At 43.9% G+C, this 15,827-nt stretch overlaps 1 protein-coding gene across 1 annotated transcript in view; it reads left to right on the top strand.

The window, feature by feature from the left end:
- The window catches only part of OGDHL (oxoglutarate dehydrogenase L), a 664,251-nt gene that overhangs the window by 373,157 nt on the left and 275,267 nt on the right, over window positions 1-15,827 (top strand). The window contains exon 16 of the mRNA XM_069240663.1: window positions 10,017-10,144. Coding sequence (XP_069096764.1) covers window positions 10,017-10,144 — 128 coding nt within the window. The remainder of the gene's footprint in view (window positions 1-10,016; window positions 10,145-15,827) is intronic.

Genomic DNA, 15,827 nt, shown 5'->3' with positions numbered 1-15,827 from the left:
AAATGGATGCCCGCAGACCTCCTCACACCATGGTTTGCGATTGAATGTGCCCACCAGGCTTTGGCGCCAAAGCCACCTCCTGGAGCGCCACGTAGGCCACTTATAGTGCAAATCCTAAATTTTCCTGACAGAGATGCAGTCCTTAAGGAGACCCTCACACACCCAGACCTTCACTGCAGAGAATCTAAGGTCCTTATCTTCCCAGATTATATGAGGGAGGTCCAGCAGCAGAGGCGCTCATATACTGAAGCCAAACAGAAAATGAGGGCCATGGGGCTCCAATATCGCCTCCTTTTCCCAGCTAAATTGCGAGTAATCGATGAGAATAAAACTAATTTATTTGATATGACATGGCAATGGCTTACAGGGGAGTGCCCCCGCCGACACCGTCTGGAGAACCGCACAGGACAGTACCAGACCTGGTGGACACGGGAGGGAAACCTCAGGCTCAGTGTCACAGGACACGCCCAATGCGACGACCGCGGGGGGGCCTCAGACTCCTGCTCCAGGTCCCCCCCTTGCGCAGGGGGGTTCCTCTGCAGTCGGGGATGCATATGACAGCAGGAAAAGATGAGGGAAACACACTAGCTGTAGGCGAGCTGGGGGTACCTCTTCAGGCCAGCGGCTCTATGAACCTGTTCCTACTCGGATACAACTCTTGATTGCGATCACAGCACTGATATTTCACACATAACACAGACAAATAGTAGTACAGAAGGCTAACATTTATCCTTAAGAAGGAGGGGTCCACCGTCACGCTCCTCTTCTTTCTGGGTTCAGTTGGAATTACCCTTCCCCTTTATTTACGGTTTTGTTGTGAATTCTTGTAATGTTTTTATCATTTGGGCGGGGGAACAACAGATGCTTTGTGGAGGGAAGTATGGGGAGGGGTGGGAGTTGGGGGGAAGGGATTCTGTACTGTTTGCTTGTTTGATATTTTGGATGTTTCTACCTTGGATGATACTTGAAGCTTTCACAGGTCCACCTCCGTGAACGTGTTCATTTCCCCTTGAACGTGTTCATTTCCCCATCTTGGCTAATAAGGGTACTCCGTCTGGCCTCTGTTGACCCTTATACAACACCCCAAGCTGGGAGATGTGTTGTGAGGACCCCTTCTCCACCCCTAGTGACCGTTTAGTACAAACCGGAGAATGACACATTTACGTGTCCTGTCATGGAATGTTAATGGCCCACTAGATAGCAGCAGTTTTTTATTTTGTGCACTGCCATTCCCCAGATGTATTGCTGCTGCAAGAGACTCATCTTTTGGGTAGCCAATGTCCCTTCCTGGCCCGTAAAGGATTTGATTGTGTATTTCATGCAGGGCATGCTAGGGGCTCTAGAGGGGCAGCTAATGAGCTGAACAGATCCTTCCCTCTGGTGGTTTCTCCGGGGATCCACAAGGCCCCTTTCTAACCCTGACAGGCACGCACAAGGGTTGCATTTTTAACTTGGTGAGTATATATGCCCTACCCGTGGCACTTCATGTCTTTCTCCTGGACTTGTCATCCAATTTACTTGATCTCCCTCAGGGACTGACTCTGATAGGGGGTGACATCAACACTGTTCTGGATCCTGAGCTGGATACTTCGGCCCACCTTCCGCGTCCCAACACACAAATGCTTGTCACTTGTCAGACTGGATCACCTCATTAGGCTTAAGCTATACGGGGCGGACACGGCACTCAAGACAGCAACAGTTGAATCACATGTCTTCGGCCCATCATACTCACTTAGGCATTGACATGGTATTCATGCTGGTGCGGGACTGCCACTGCATCACTCAAATCTAAATCTTGCCAAGAGGTATCTCAGATCATGCACTTAACCTAGTTCATCTGGGATCTCCCAGGGAAGGCATTCATCCAATGTGGCGTCTTAATGCTTGGTATTTGCAGGATAAATTCCTTGTTCAAGCTCTAGAGAGGGAGATTCAGAATTACTTTAAAGACGATGAGTGTTCGGTCTCTTCTGCCGACACCATTTGGGCCACCAGCAAGAAGACACTGGTAGCTTCACCAAGGGTCATCTGAGAACGCAGGAAAAAGCCTGCCTGCTCCAAATTACCCGTTTGAAAGCCCAGGCCCTGCAGATACAAGCTAATATTGCAAGGGGGTACACTCAGAACGGACATCAGGCCTAAAAAGAGATGATATACATCGGCTCTCTCTTGATGCTGCCAAACACATATGAAGAGCTACGCAGGCAAATATATATGGCCGAAATGATTGATTGATGGATGACACGGCTAACAGAGTACGCACATCCACTGAAATAGCACAAGCATTTGCGCAGTACTACCGTACTCTTTACATGGTCCTGTCTCAACCTGACGCAGAATACTCTAAGCAGTTCCTTGAGGAATATTCCCTCCCTCGCATTTCCAGTTCGAAAGGCCAGTTGCTGGAAGAACCCCTTATGGATAATGAAATCACCGCAGCTCTTGCGGAGATGGCATCCGGAAAAACTCCCGAGGCAGATGGCTTCGCTAAGGAATATTACACTACGTTTTGTGACATTTTAGTTCCTAAACGATTAGCTATTTATCAAGAGATAGAACACACGGACTCTTTTCCATCGGAACTGGATGCAGCAACAATCATAGTAATCCCGAAGACCCAGCCTCCTGCAGTGTCGTGTGGAGCCTACCGGACCATCTCTCTTATCAACTGTGAGGTCAAGATATTTGCCACCTTGTTGTCCTCTTGATTGAGACGTGTTATCCCCACTCTAATCCATCCAGACCAGAGCTGCTTCATGCCGGGGCGGAGCACAAACCACTGTCTTTGACGCCTTCATGTGGCCCTTGCCCGCAGACACCAGCTCCCAGCTTAACTTGCACTGTTATTTCTCGACTACGAGAAGGCGTTTGATATGGTGGACTGGGGTTATCAGAGGGCAGTATTGGTCTGTGCTGGGATTGGTTCCCGATTCTGCAGACTGGTACAGGCCCTTTGCTCCAATCCCACATCAAGAGTGCAAGTCATTGGTGTCCTGTTTGCCTCTCTTGCCGTCGGACAGGGAAACCCGGCAGGGGTGCCCCCTGTCTCTCCTTTTGTTTGCGCTTGCGATTGAGCCTCTGGCATATTTGATTCGTACTGACCCTCTGATTCAGTGCTGGAATTGGGGAGATGGGAGGGAAGACCAGATCACCCGGATGATGTCCTCCTATATCTAGCTAACCCTGCTCTTTCCGGGCCTCTTGCAGACACCTTCTTCAGTGTCTCAGAGCCACCTCGGACTCAGGCTGAACCCTTCTAAGTCGGTGTTGGTGCCCCGGGGCCCCTCTCAGGATTGTTTTGCCTGTCAAAATTACATTCTTATCCTGCGCTCGAGCATGAAATATCTAGGTATATGGGTGTCCGTAGTTCCGTAACTCACGTGGAGTTCTAACCTGGAACCCTTATTTAGGAAAACCAAACAAGATTTTGCTAACTGGCAGCACCTCCTTTAAATGTCACTTGCCAGGTAGCCCTGTTTAAAATGATGGTGCTGCTGTGGTTTTCCATGTTTTTCAAAATATTCCAATTGACATACCACGGAACTGGTTTTGTCTACTGGACAGAGACATGATCTCCTCCTCCCTTTGGAAGAGGATACGCTCCCGGTTGGCACTTCAAAAGTGTTCAACGCACAACGTTTGAAGGGGTTTTGGGTATGACAAACCTGTACCTGTATTACTTGGCGTCCCACATCCTGGTAATTCATGAGTGGCTCAACAGAGGATGGGACTACCCGGCTTTCTGCTTAGGGTTGTCCAAATTGCCGTTACTGGCTTGGAGAATGGCTCTGCACCACATCCAATGGCTGAACAAAATTACACAACAAACGCTTCTCTGGCGCTGCACTTGGCTTCGAAGCATGACGCAGCTGCAGGGCTTTGTGCTGTGGGGCATGACGCAGCTGCAGGGCTTTGTGCTGTGGGACAATATTGGCCTGTCACGAATGGAGGATGTCTGGTCAGTAACGCAAATGAACTCATTCCAGGAAAATTAAGTTTAAATTGGCACTCACAAACAAAAATTTCAATAAGTATCTGCAACTCAGATGCCCAGTGGCACCCCCCTGCCAGAGTTCAATCCCCTTGAAGCCAAACTTTTTTATAGGGTCTGTGGGCAAGGGGAAAATATCTCATATATACTGTACACTCATCTTAAATACCCCGGGAGACCTCAAGACCTTTAGATCTCGGTGGGAGGAGTGGGTGGGACCTCTTGGGGAGGAAGACCTGGGTGATGCCTTGATGGCACCTAGAATGATCACTACTTCATTGCACCTACGGCTAATCCAACTCTGCTAGCTCCATGTCACATACCTCTCCACATCGCAACTTTATTGTGCAGGTCTACACCTGACCCCTGACCCCGCTGTAGCAGTGGTCCGGATTACTTTTATCACATGGTATGGTTCTGCAGCCCAATTTAAAATTAATGGTCGATGGTGGTGGCTGAACTGACAAGGGTTCTGGGATGGGAAGTTCTCCTCTCCCCTATTATGATCCTGCTGGGAGGGATGGAAGGGATTGGAGGACCTAGATCTGCCAGATCATGTTTAGGAACTGCTCTCTTAGTGGCTAAGAGAGATATTGTGGCCTAGTGTCAGGCACCTGGCCCTCCTACCCTTACACAATGGGGTTGTGGAGTGACTGGGGCGCCCTGCAGGTCGATTTATGAGGCCAGAGGTTGTCCCCGTAAACAACAAAATATGGGGGAAATGCTCGGGGCAAATTCTTTAGGTGTGGTGGGGGAGGTTGGGTGAGGGTAGACCTTGCCAAGCAAGAAGAACGCAGGCAGAAAGACGGGGCTGGAAACGGGGAGTGATAAAATGTATATGCAAGGTACTGTTTCTTGGATGAAAAACCTAATAAAATGTGTTATTTAAAATTAAAAAACAAGTGATTTGAATACAGACCTGTACATTAACTTTGTACTGAAGTAGCCACTGGTTCCTAAGCGACATTGCAGGCACTTAGTCTATCTTCTCTGAGCCACAAATTTCAGATGACTGGAAATTATAAAGTACGTTATATGGATAAAAGCTAAATTTTGTTATAAATCACATCTTGTCACAAAATGCTTGCCTTCTTTTCCGATATATTTTCCCATATCTTTAGTTTACTTTCAGAGTTTGTGACTCACTGATCTCCCGGCTCTCAGTACCTCCTTTAACAACCTCCTCTTGTTTGTTTTTTCTTTCCAGCGGTCCTTTGCGCCCACTGACCCACCTTCACTCTTTTACCTCATCCACTCTCATTGTCACCATTCTGAACCTTTCTGCTCTCATTCTTTTGCATCACCCACTCCCTTTCCATGCTCACATCATGACTGTCACTAACCTATTTACTTTCTCTTTGTCCTTTCCACTTTTTACTCACTCATCAGTCGAGTTCCTTCAAGCACATTCGCGCTCTGTCCCCATATTCTCACTCCCAGTAAGACACCCATTGTTTTTTCTCTGCCTCCATAGACTCACTCTCCCAGTGAGACACCCGTTGTTTTTTCCCTTCTTTTCCCTTTGAAGCATTTGAACGCAGCATGTAGTTGCTCTCCAGCCTGAAAAAGTGAAACGCTTCCTACTCAAAATCGAAATTAAATAAACAGCAATGCTGGTCTTCCACCTGTCTGGAGGCAACATACTGCAAAATACCCACCCTTTTCTTTGGCACACCTGAAGGCATTTTACATACTGCGGTTAATCTAATAAAGTCCCTGATGAAATTCTCCAGGTCCACATCATCTTCAAGACCAGCGACATCACCTACGAGGCTTTTAGACACAAAAACCAGCATTACTAGCTGATAAACTAGCAGTCTTTGGAGGACAATTCCACGCTAAGAGCCAAGACAACACCATGTTGGTAAAACCACATGGCAATTCAGAAAAAAAATCTGTAGCCGCAATTATTCACTTAACATTATAATTCCACGTGTTAGTTACCCTCCTATTTTGGCCTTACTGTAAATGTTCCAATACTGTTCTTTGGGGGGGGCTGGGGTCACACTGACATCTAATGATATGTTGTTTCTTAACTGTGTTTGCAGTATAAAAAAACATACATTGTTACAAAAATAAAAACCATTGTAGTAAATTGCATGAGTTTCTTTGTTAAGTACCGTTATGATACTTCATAGAAAATAAACATGCAGCTCACGGCAAATTATGAACTTCTACTTGTATACATATAAATTCAGAGAAATGCTCCTTCTTTGACCATAAATAAAGACTTGTTTAGCTTTTTCCTGTTTTGGCGTACTCTTTCTGTGTGTGTGTGTGTACAGATATCAGCATAAACACTTTCTGCATATGTTTGTATCCACCAGCTAAGCAAATGTATATCTTTTTTTCTATGTGTACAATTATCATTTTAGAAAAGGCACTGACTGCAAATTTCTTGTAAGCAAAATTGAGGAATAATGTGGCACACCCAACTTGAGTTTAGGAGTACAACATAGCCAGTTTGGTTACGTAAATTGCGTATGCTGACTCACGGAATTGAGGTTGAATGGAATTTTATTTGTGCAAAATACATTTGCTTTTGTGAAATTTCCACCGATGTGATGACATTTTGCAGATTTATCATTTGGGTGCCCCGACCTGCAGAAGTTGGGGAATTTTCCCAAGCTGTCACTTTGTAAGTGTACACATACATATCTCAAGTTTTTGGTCACTTTGAACACAAGCAGGACAGACGAGGCTTCATGAGCATTGGGATGGATACTTCCTCCAAATTCTGTTTCGCTGTCGCTTTGGTAGCCAGAATTTCACAATTTGAAGAGTGCCCAGCGCTCAGCCGTACTCCTAGTGCTAGTGGAAGCAAGAGTTGTGGAGGAGCTCTCAAGTAAACCTACAGCCTGGTTTCCTCTGCACTGTCAAATGGGCACTTACAAGATCGCATTGGTAAGGAAGGAATGCTCAGTTATGGCCTGAATGAAACCTGTCTGAGGTACCTTTGAATTAGATGTTCTGTGACTGGTCACTATTTTACTGTTTCTCTAAAGCTTGTAATCTAGTGGCTGATGAAAACTGCCTGAATTATTTTTATACACTTTGGGACAGATGTAGGAAGAAACCAATTTGCGAGTTGCAAATTGCGAGTCCTTCCGACTCGCAATTTGCAACTCGCAAATTGGTATGCAGAAAGGTGTCTCAGACACCTTCTGCGACTCGCTATGGGGTCGCAAAGACCCACCTCATAAATATTTATGAGGTGGGTCGCAGTTTGCGACCCCATAGCGAGTCTAGGCACTCACGGGGATGGTGGCCTGCTGGAGACAGCAGACCACCATGTCCGTGACTGCTTTTAAATAAAGCAGTTTTTTTTTTCTCCATTTTGCAGCCCGTTTTCCTTAAAGGAGTTGCAAAATTAAAAAAATACCGAAACATTTTGTTTCGGTTTTTTTCAGAGTAGGCAGTGGTCCATAGGACCACTGCCTGCTCTGAAAAAATAATTTTGTGATCATTCACAAAGGGGAAGTGGTCCCATGGGGACCCCTTCCCGTTTGCGAATGAGTTACCATCCACTTCAAGTGGATGGTAACTGCGAGTTTATCGGTCGCAAATCAACTTACATTGCGGTGCGAGTCGCAAATAGGAAGGGAACACCCCTTCCTATTTGCGAGTCGGAAACACATTTTGCGAGTTGGTTCTGACTCGCACAATGTGTTTCTGCATCGCTTGCGAGCATTAGCGCCTCGCAAACGGCGTTTTTCGCCGTTTGCGAGGCGCTAATGCCTTGCTACATCTGGCCCTTTGTGTATAGGGTCGTTGATGTTTTAAGACTACAAAAATATAATTAACGAGAAATTAAAAGACTAAAGATGGCATTTGTGGCACTCCTCATCTAGAAAATAATGGCAGTAGAGAACAAGTTATATGCTTTGCTGGCGATGTTACATGGGGTGGAAATAGCAGGACATATATTGGAAAGGAAAATGAGCGTGTGGAGGTCTTCCATTCCCAACTATGAGAAACTAGCAAGACTTTCACTGACTGTCAGCCTTTAGTGCCCATTTAGAGGATAAGCTTGACAACAGCAGAAAGGCAGCTTATGGTTAGCTGATTAACTGGCCTTGGTCTAGAAAGGAAGGTGGGTTAAATAACTCAATTGAGGATTTCTTTAAGAAGAAAATAGGCCCTAACCAGCACCTTGGCTACTTTGTTTTGGGGAAGGTAGAGGGGGTTTCCTACGAAGAATATGAACAAAGCAGGTGGTGTTTCTTGCACAGTGCTTCTAATCTTCTAGTACAGGTGTCTGCAACTAGTTGATCATGAGCTACCAGTAGCTCACAGACACCTTCTGAGTAGCTACATGGCCTGAGTTCATTTTTAAATAAGCACAGGATCACATTTTTCTTTTAACATTAAGGGAAATTTGTATTTATTTCACAGTATTATCATTAGGCTGCAGTTAACACGGCCTTATAAGGATCAGTGCTTGAGTCAGATTTATGACCCAGGGCATAAAGGTGAAGAATAGAAGCACTAAAGTATTTAATTCCTAAATAAAATACCTTCTCAGCTCAATACTGGAGGTAAGAACAAAAATATGTTTCTCAATGCTTTTAAATCAGAAAAAATTACAATGAAAAGTTACCTTATGATTTGTTTTTACAAAGTGTTGCATTTACAAACAGCAGGCATCTTCCTCCCAGTGAGCAGTAGATAACTGTGGCATATTTAGAGCTGAAACATACAGTCATTTTTTTAAATGAGAGAAATTTAAAGTGCAGAAAAAGTTCCACATTATGAATATGTTTGCACTTGAATTTTCTCCCATTTAAAGAAAATGGCTCTATGTTTGGGGGGGGGGCAGGCTGGGCATGGAGGGTGGGGTCTGGTAGTCATGCGTGAGTTGTTTAGCCTTCGGTAGCTCATGATGATTTTCACTGATCAGAAGTAGCCCTCGATACAGAAAAGGTTGGAGACCCCTGCACTAGTCTGAAATACTGCAAGGGTTGGTCCTGGTATGAGCTACTGGATGGATGCAAATTTTATTCCAGGGCTGTTCCAGACATGAGTCTTGAACTGTTGCTGAAAGGAAATACATACAGAGACTGAGGAAAACCTTTGTTGTCTGGGTTGCAAAGGTCAGAATGCTAAAGCCTCAACACTGAGTGATTGTAGGCATAAAACTGTTCCTGTGAATGTGATGTAGGTTGTCAAAGGCTTCACCGTTTTTGGAGATAGTCTAGGACATGGGGTGGCACTTTTTGTGTTCTTTTAGTCTTGATCTGTGGTCTCTGTCGGTCTATTGTTGGTGTTCACAGACATTTATTGCATTTGCACATTTGCATGAAGTGGATGGTGGGTTGTCACATATAACTCGCTGGCCCAGACTTGTGGCCCAGGGCTCAGTAGAGAGGATTTTATTAACAACATGCACCATTTCGAGGTTATTCTATGCAAGTCCTGACCCCCTCTCCCCAAACTTGCCTCTGTAGTATTAATTGGTCAAACCCCTACTTGATATAAGCTATTTATGTTGAAAGTATTGAAATGCTTGGTCCCAGGCTTACCCTTCTGGTGTTTTGCTCTGTTTTAGTGTACTGTTTTTAAGTAAGTTCTAACGTGTCTCTGGGTTGTGAACCTGGACAAAACCAACCTTTTATTTAAGTGAGAAAAAGGCGTTCTCTGTGGAGAGAAAAAGTATGAAATATCCAAATCCACATTTGAGCCACTTGTAAGCTTGTGGAGCGTCCCACAGATTCAAATTTCACATGCATGAACTTAGCACATGCGAGTATTGATGGAAATCAACGCCTGACAGATTTCTAGGAGTTCACCAGAGATTGTTTTTAAATCCCTTTGGAATTTTGCTTCACATGAAGTTATAATCCTACAGGATTAAATTCACGGCATCTTTTCCACTTACTTTGTGTTCACAGCAGTCTCTTTAATGTAAACAGTTTTCTGCCTATATCCATAATATTTTATCTTAAATATCTTGCCCTCGTATGCATGTTAATAGTGATGTCTTTAGAAGTATGTTTACAGCAATCTTTTTTGCATTTGAATACAGTCATCGTCACCATGTGCTTCATGACCAAGATGTTGACAAAAGGACATGTGTACCAATGAACCACCTTTGGCCAAACCAGGCTCCCTACACCGTGTGTAACAGCTCTCTCTCAGAGTATGGAGTTGTGGGTAGGTACCTCTAAATCAAAGGACTTTACTATTTTGTACATCTAGTGTTGTGTTTGATTTTGGCAAATATGTTTAGTTGTACAAGTTAATTTACACCAGATGTTGGTCGGCTATCCTTCAATCTTCTATAGTGAAATACCTTTTTTTAAATCACATGTTTGAAGCTGATGGCTTCTCTTCAAATTGTTAAGCCTTGCGTTCCTATCATAACTTTCTAATGAATCTGTCTAAATCAGAGTCTTTGCCTTTAGAATGTCCCTGGACTCCAGGCTTGATTGAGAGATTGTTCCAGCAGTACTTCCCATGTGCTGGTGAATGCCACCATATGGATCCACAGTGACTTTGCCACACCTCAGAAGTTATAGTGCATAGCTGCATATAAGTAGCAACCCTACACATTGATTTACATTTCTTTCTTTCTTTCTGTGCCCTCCCATGCAGATCTGGAGCTCTGCTCCTAAGTTGTCGGGTTTCTGAGGACTCCAAATTCTTTTCAGTCAGTGTGAAAGGCACGATGTCTTCCCCTGAAGCAATTCAGTTCAAGCCATGCCATAACTGCAAGAAGCAGATGTTGTCGAAGGACCCCACAAGTGTATCTCTGATGCCTGAGCTCTGGTTATGACTCAAAGTCATAAGTGTGGCTCTATACACCTAAAAGCAGTCAGGAAGAGTTAGATGAAGCGTAACGTTACTGAGCATAAGAGGCTGTCTATTTTGAAACAGAGGTTCTGCTCCTGTTCCAAGTCACCGACTCATTAATAGTCGAGGGCATGAGATCAGTGTCCAACTAAGCCAAATTCAAAAAGGTAAGTTATATTTTAAAAGCGTGGAAAAAGTGCAAGTAGGCCTAATGGGACTAGACCCTATCCTGCCACTTAAATTCAGATGAGATGTTGCGAGGGCGACACTTAAAAGGTTCCTACTCTCCATTGTCTTCCAGATATGATCCAGCTCCTCAGTTAGTCCCACTGCACCCTGAAAACCCAAGGCCGTCATTGATCTCACAGAAAACTCCAACCTTCATGGAGGCCATGCTGCAGATATTTTAGATGCTGCCCGCTCCCTCTGGTGCATCGTTGGGCCCTTCAGAGTTGTAGCATCCCTTAGTAGGACACCCTCCGGTTGATCCTCCCCCAACCCTGACTGTTGTCTCTGTCCCCCTTCAAGGGGCTGGACCTAGACGATCCAGACTGCCACACTTGCCTTAGGGTACAAGTCAATTCCTTCTTTGCCAGTGCCAACCACTGGTAATGGAGCCGATTACAAAGGTGGTTCTGACCCCAAACTGTTGTTGGCCTATTCCAGGCATATATTATGTTATGATATAACTAAAGCACAAGGCGCAGGCGTACAGCTAGATGTCTAACCTTGATCTCTCCCCTGGTGCCACTACTATCAGAGAGTAAAGGCTGTCTTTGGCTCCAACTCCATACCATTCCAGGGCATGCCTAATGTCTATCACAACACTGATGATGAGAAGGGGCGGGCAGTCTCCTCCTCTCATTACACTGATGGTGGGGTGTACTTAGATTTGACAAAGGCCAGAAGGCTAGATAGCTGACCAGAGGCAGAGCTAGGCTCTCTACATGGTGCACCAGTCGAAGAAAGTGCTTCTTTAATTGTCATAGTATGAGGAGCAGAAGAACCGCAAGATTTGCAGTTACCTTCTGTGGAAACAAGAGCCATTTTAACGACTTATCGACTGAAAAACTAGGCCAAACTTCATATTAAATTTAACTAAAGAAATCGGATATCCCCAGATACTGGAAGAGGACGCCTTGCCCACATTATTGTGCATGCTTCGTCCTTGGTGTCCTCTCCCCCCAGGGTAGGTAGGTATCACCTTGAGGAACTCAAACAAAAATGTGAGTTCTTAATAAGAATTTCTGGAAATAAGCTAGGATTGTGTCTTTATATCTGTACTAGGGTCTCCACTGGGGTTTATTTTAATGTCTGTCTTTGCATATTGACAACTTTTTGGGGACCAAATTAATGTAAATAGAACAGGCAAACATAACCAGTGCTGCTTGACTTGTAAAATATCTCACTATGGAGTACATATTTTACAATAGGCAAACAAATATCTTGTACAAAGAGGCCAGTATATCGCGTGCTTTTTTAATAGTATTCATTTTTTTATGCATCTGTATGATGTTTTGTGCCCACCATGCATTGTTATATGGGGTGTCTGTTAACCTGGTTACTTCTAAAGAAGCATCTCGCATAACAATAAAGAGACGTGAATGAACCCAAGTATGGCAATCAATCCTTGCAGCGGGGGGGGGTGTCTGCCAAGCAACCACTTTGGAGACAACTGAGTATAAATGTTCAAGACTAGGTGTCACTATAAGCAATCATTTTAAACCCTTTGTAGAGTGTGCCTCAAGGAGGTGTTCCTCATAAAACCGATGAATGAAAAGCAACCATAATAGGGTAAGTTATGATAGGTCACAACACACACAAAATCACTTTTTCAAAGTTGCCATGTTTTTCTGTGATATATTCACTGGGCCACTCGCCGATTTTGTTTGTTTTTTATATACTCATTGTAGGTGTGTGTTGATAGAGACACATATTTTATAACAAACACAATAAGTTGGATAAAATATGTATACTAAAAATACTTGTTTCTCTTTATAATCAGTTGTTCCTGTGTCATTACTCAGGTATAAGAGGGGTAGGCCTCATCACTAACACCCAGAATGTAACTAACACTGTAGATAGCTAGGGATAGCCATAAAACACCACCCTGAAGAAGAAGGCATTTGACCTTGTTGGCCATCTTAAGAGTCTAAAACATGTTGGTAAATGGGTATATGAATCATATTCAGGAAGCATCCCAGTGCAACTCCTTTTAACCATACCACAGAGACTCTATAAATTAAGAGAAACATGCTCTGGGTATACCCATAGGTATTTTTAGTTACTGGATCCTAAGTGAAATTACCACTAAGAACTCCCATTATTGATTGAGTTCCTCAAGGTTGGTGCGTCCATGCTGAGGGGGAGAGGACACAAAAGATTAAGCATGCCACAACAATGTATGTGAGGTGTCCTCTTCCAGTATACCTGATTTCTTTTATGCGATCTAAGATGCATGAACAGAACATTAGGGGCCCATGTGCTTGTTGTGTTTACTATATCAGACTGGGGGGCTGTATGTAGACGTCTTTCCTCCCACTCTCCCTTTAGTGTAAAACCAACTTCATCTGAGACAGTGTTGCAATTTAACAAGTCCCTTACAGTCATTCTCGTGGCTACTTGGTCTAAACAATGCTCAGCACCTGCAGTGAGCCGACATGTGGCCAGTCAGCACAGAACAGCCCCTGGCGACCTTGACATTTTGATTAGACATCCAACACCTGAAAGACTTATGCGGCAAACGTCCATAAGTAATGTTAATTCCAATCAGGAGCATAGCTTCAGTGGGGTGTTTGAGGTGTTACACCAACTAATAAATATATTTTCTGGTAATTAGTTGGGTACAGGTGCTTTCAGTTGGGTATGTGAGGTGTCTGTCAGATTTAACGAGGATTTTTTTACATAAGTACTGGCAAACATCACACACACACTTTACCTCCCTGCTTTGCAAGTCGTCAAAATATTAGTTATTTTACAAAATGTTGTGTTTTTTTCCTCACTTACTACCCCTGCCATTCCTCATATGTCTCCCATTCCAATGCCCCTTTAGCCCCTCTCATGTGTCCTTCTTGTATTTATTGGAAATTCTGAAGCTAACGCTCCCACCAATCCTACTGACCAAGCTACGCCCCTGATCCCATTTCTTTCTGTTTGAACTTCACTGATAGAGAGTAGAAACATGTCAGTGTCTGACAAGAAACTGTTTTCTTCAGCTAGTTTTGCTTTTATGCTCTTTAAAAGAAGTATAAACATGGTTTAGGAGCAATACCAGTTAGATCTTGCGGGCAATTCCGCAGGCCTAAAGAGCTCACTGGCCCAAACGATCCAGGATCTACAGGATGCAGTGAAATAAGTGCTGTGTAGGCAGGCCTAACCACTGTATTTGGGTTATCTATTTGTTAATATTCATGCCAGGCAAGAGGCCACAGTAAGAATACCTTTAAAATTGTGTGGCATCACCCCCACTTCTATATTAGAGTCTGCTTTGCAGTTGCTGAAAAGCATGCAGGTTTTAAAATAGATCACGCTACTAATAAAAATAAATGTTAACTCTATCGATGGTTTTGCAGCTTCAGACTATTCTCGATTCACATGATAAAATGACTGTTACCATATATTTTAATTGAGCAATATATTTTGCTTCGGACACAATACACTGTTAGGGAAAACAGAAACCGAAGAGCTGTTACATTGTGAGGTGGTATGGGTGTCATCATGAGTCATACTGATACAACAGTTTTAGCCGTATATTGTCGAATTAGTGCACATCATGTGAATCTGGAGTAGTTGAAAACTCAAAAAATATTGTTACAGGTAAATAAATGTTTTCCATCCTTTATTTGAGATTTACCTGAAAGTGGGTGGATATGAGAGGAGCACTCTCCCAACTGACGAATGGGGCTGTTTCTAAGTAAGGATCTCTCACAATACCACGTATTTGAATAGCATCATACCCATTAAACGCCTCCTGCACCGGTACATTCGTAGGCATAAACCACAGACAGTTTCAAATAAAACAAGGAAAAGAAATCTCCACAGAGAGAGCTATAAGAGGAAAGGCTAAAGTTAATAAATCAGGAAACGTGCAACAGTACCACATTTGGTGTACCTTGCTACATGTGGAAGGGTTCGGTCTTACAACCATACAGAACAAGGCCTAAAACAAAAACAGGGTAGTAAGGGTGAAGAGATGCCGCACATCTAGGAAGTAAAACAGTATGGTTGGTGGAAAAATCCGGGCCATTGATGAGCTTCTTCAGTTTAGGCGGGCTATTAAGACCTTTTTATTTGTCTAAGTTTATTTGTTGTGTTTTGTCTTCTTTTGCCCGCTTTTAGTGCTGTGTTGTGTTTTCCTTCTCAAAGCGCCGGGACGCCCCTTTGCTGGGGCAGCTGTGCGCGGTACAAATAAAAATAACATAACATAACATAACAGATGTAAATGCAGTCGGAGTCTGGTGCCAGATGTCAGGTGCCTTACTACCCAGTAGGCACAAAATTGAGTACCAAAGTACACAGAAACATCAAAAGCAATGTGACCACAGCACACAGAAATAAATAGTCTAATCACGTAGCAAGGATTTGTATCCCTGGTGGTATAGTTGAAGTTGGAGAGAACAAAAACGTGAAGATCCCAAATCTGTTATGGCAAGTGTCTTTATTTGTAGGCACAGTTAGCCCCAGGATTGTGCATTTATCAAGATACAGCCAACACGTGTTTCGTCACTCAGGTGACTTCATCAAGGCTGGGCCGTCCAGCCAGAGAAGCAAAACTTGGAAGAACCCTATGGTAAGGCAGGTGGGCCTTAGGCGGTAGGTGGAAATCTTGTAAAGTAAGATATAAATATGGGGTAGTAACCTCACAGCAACAGGTGTGATGGGTCCAAGTGGTGACCACGTAAGATTGAAGATAGGAGGAGGCCCTGATAAGCCTGAAGTCAAGACCCTTCACACAGGGCTGGAGCAGTGAGGCAGTCAATAGGCACCCATTTACACGGTGCGTGATTGGACTATTTATTTCTGTGTTCTGTGGTCACATTGCTTT

Source organism: Pleurodeles waltl, chromosome 6, assembly GCF_031143425.1.
Source record: "Pleurodeles waltl isolate 20211129_DDA chromosome 6, aPleWal1.hap1.20221129, whole genome shotgun sequence".
NCBI classification, from domain to species: domain Eukaryota; kingdom Metazoa; phylum Chordata; class Amphibia; order Caudata; family Salamandridae; genus Pleurodeles; species Pleurodeles waltl.
Note: the sequence above shows the minus strand (reverse complement) of the source record. Positions and strands in the feature narration are given on the sequence as shown.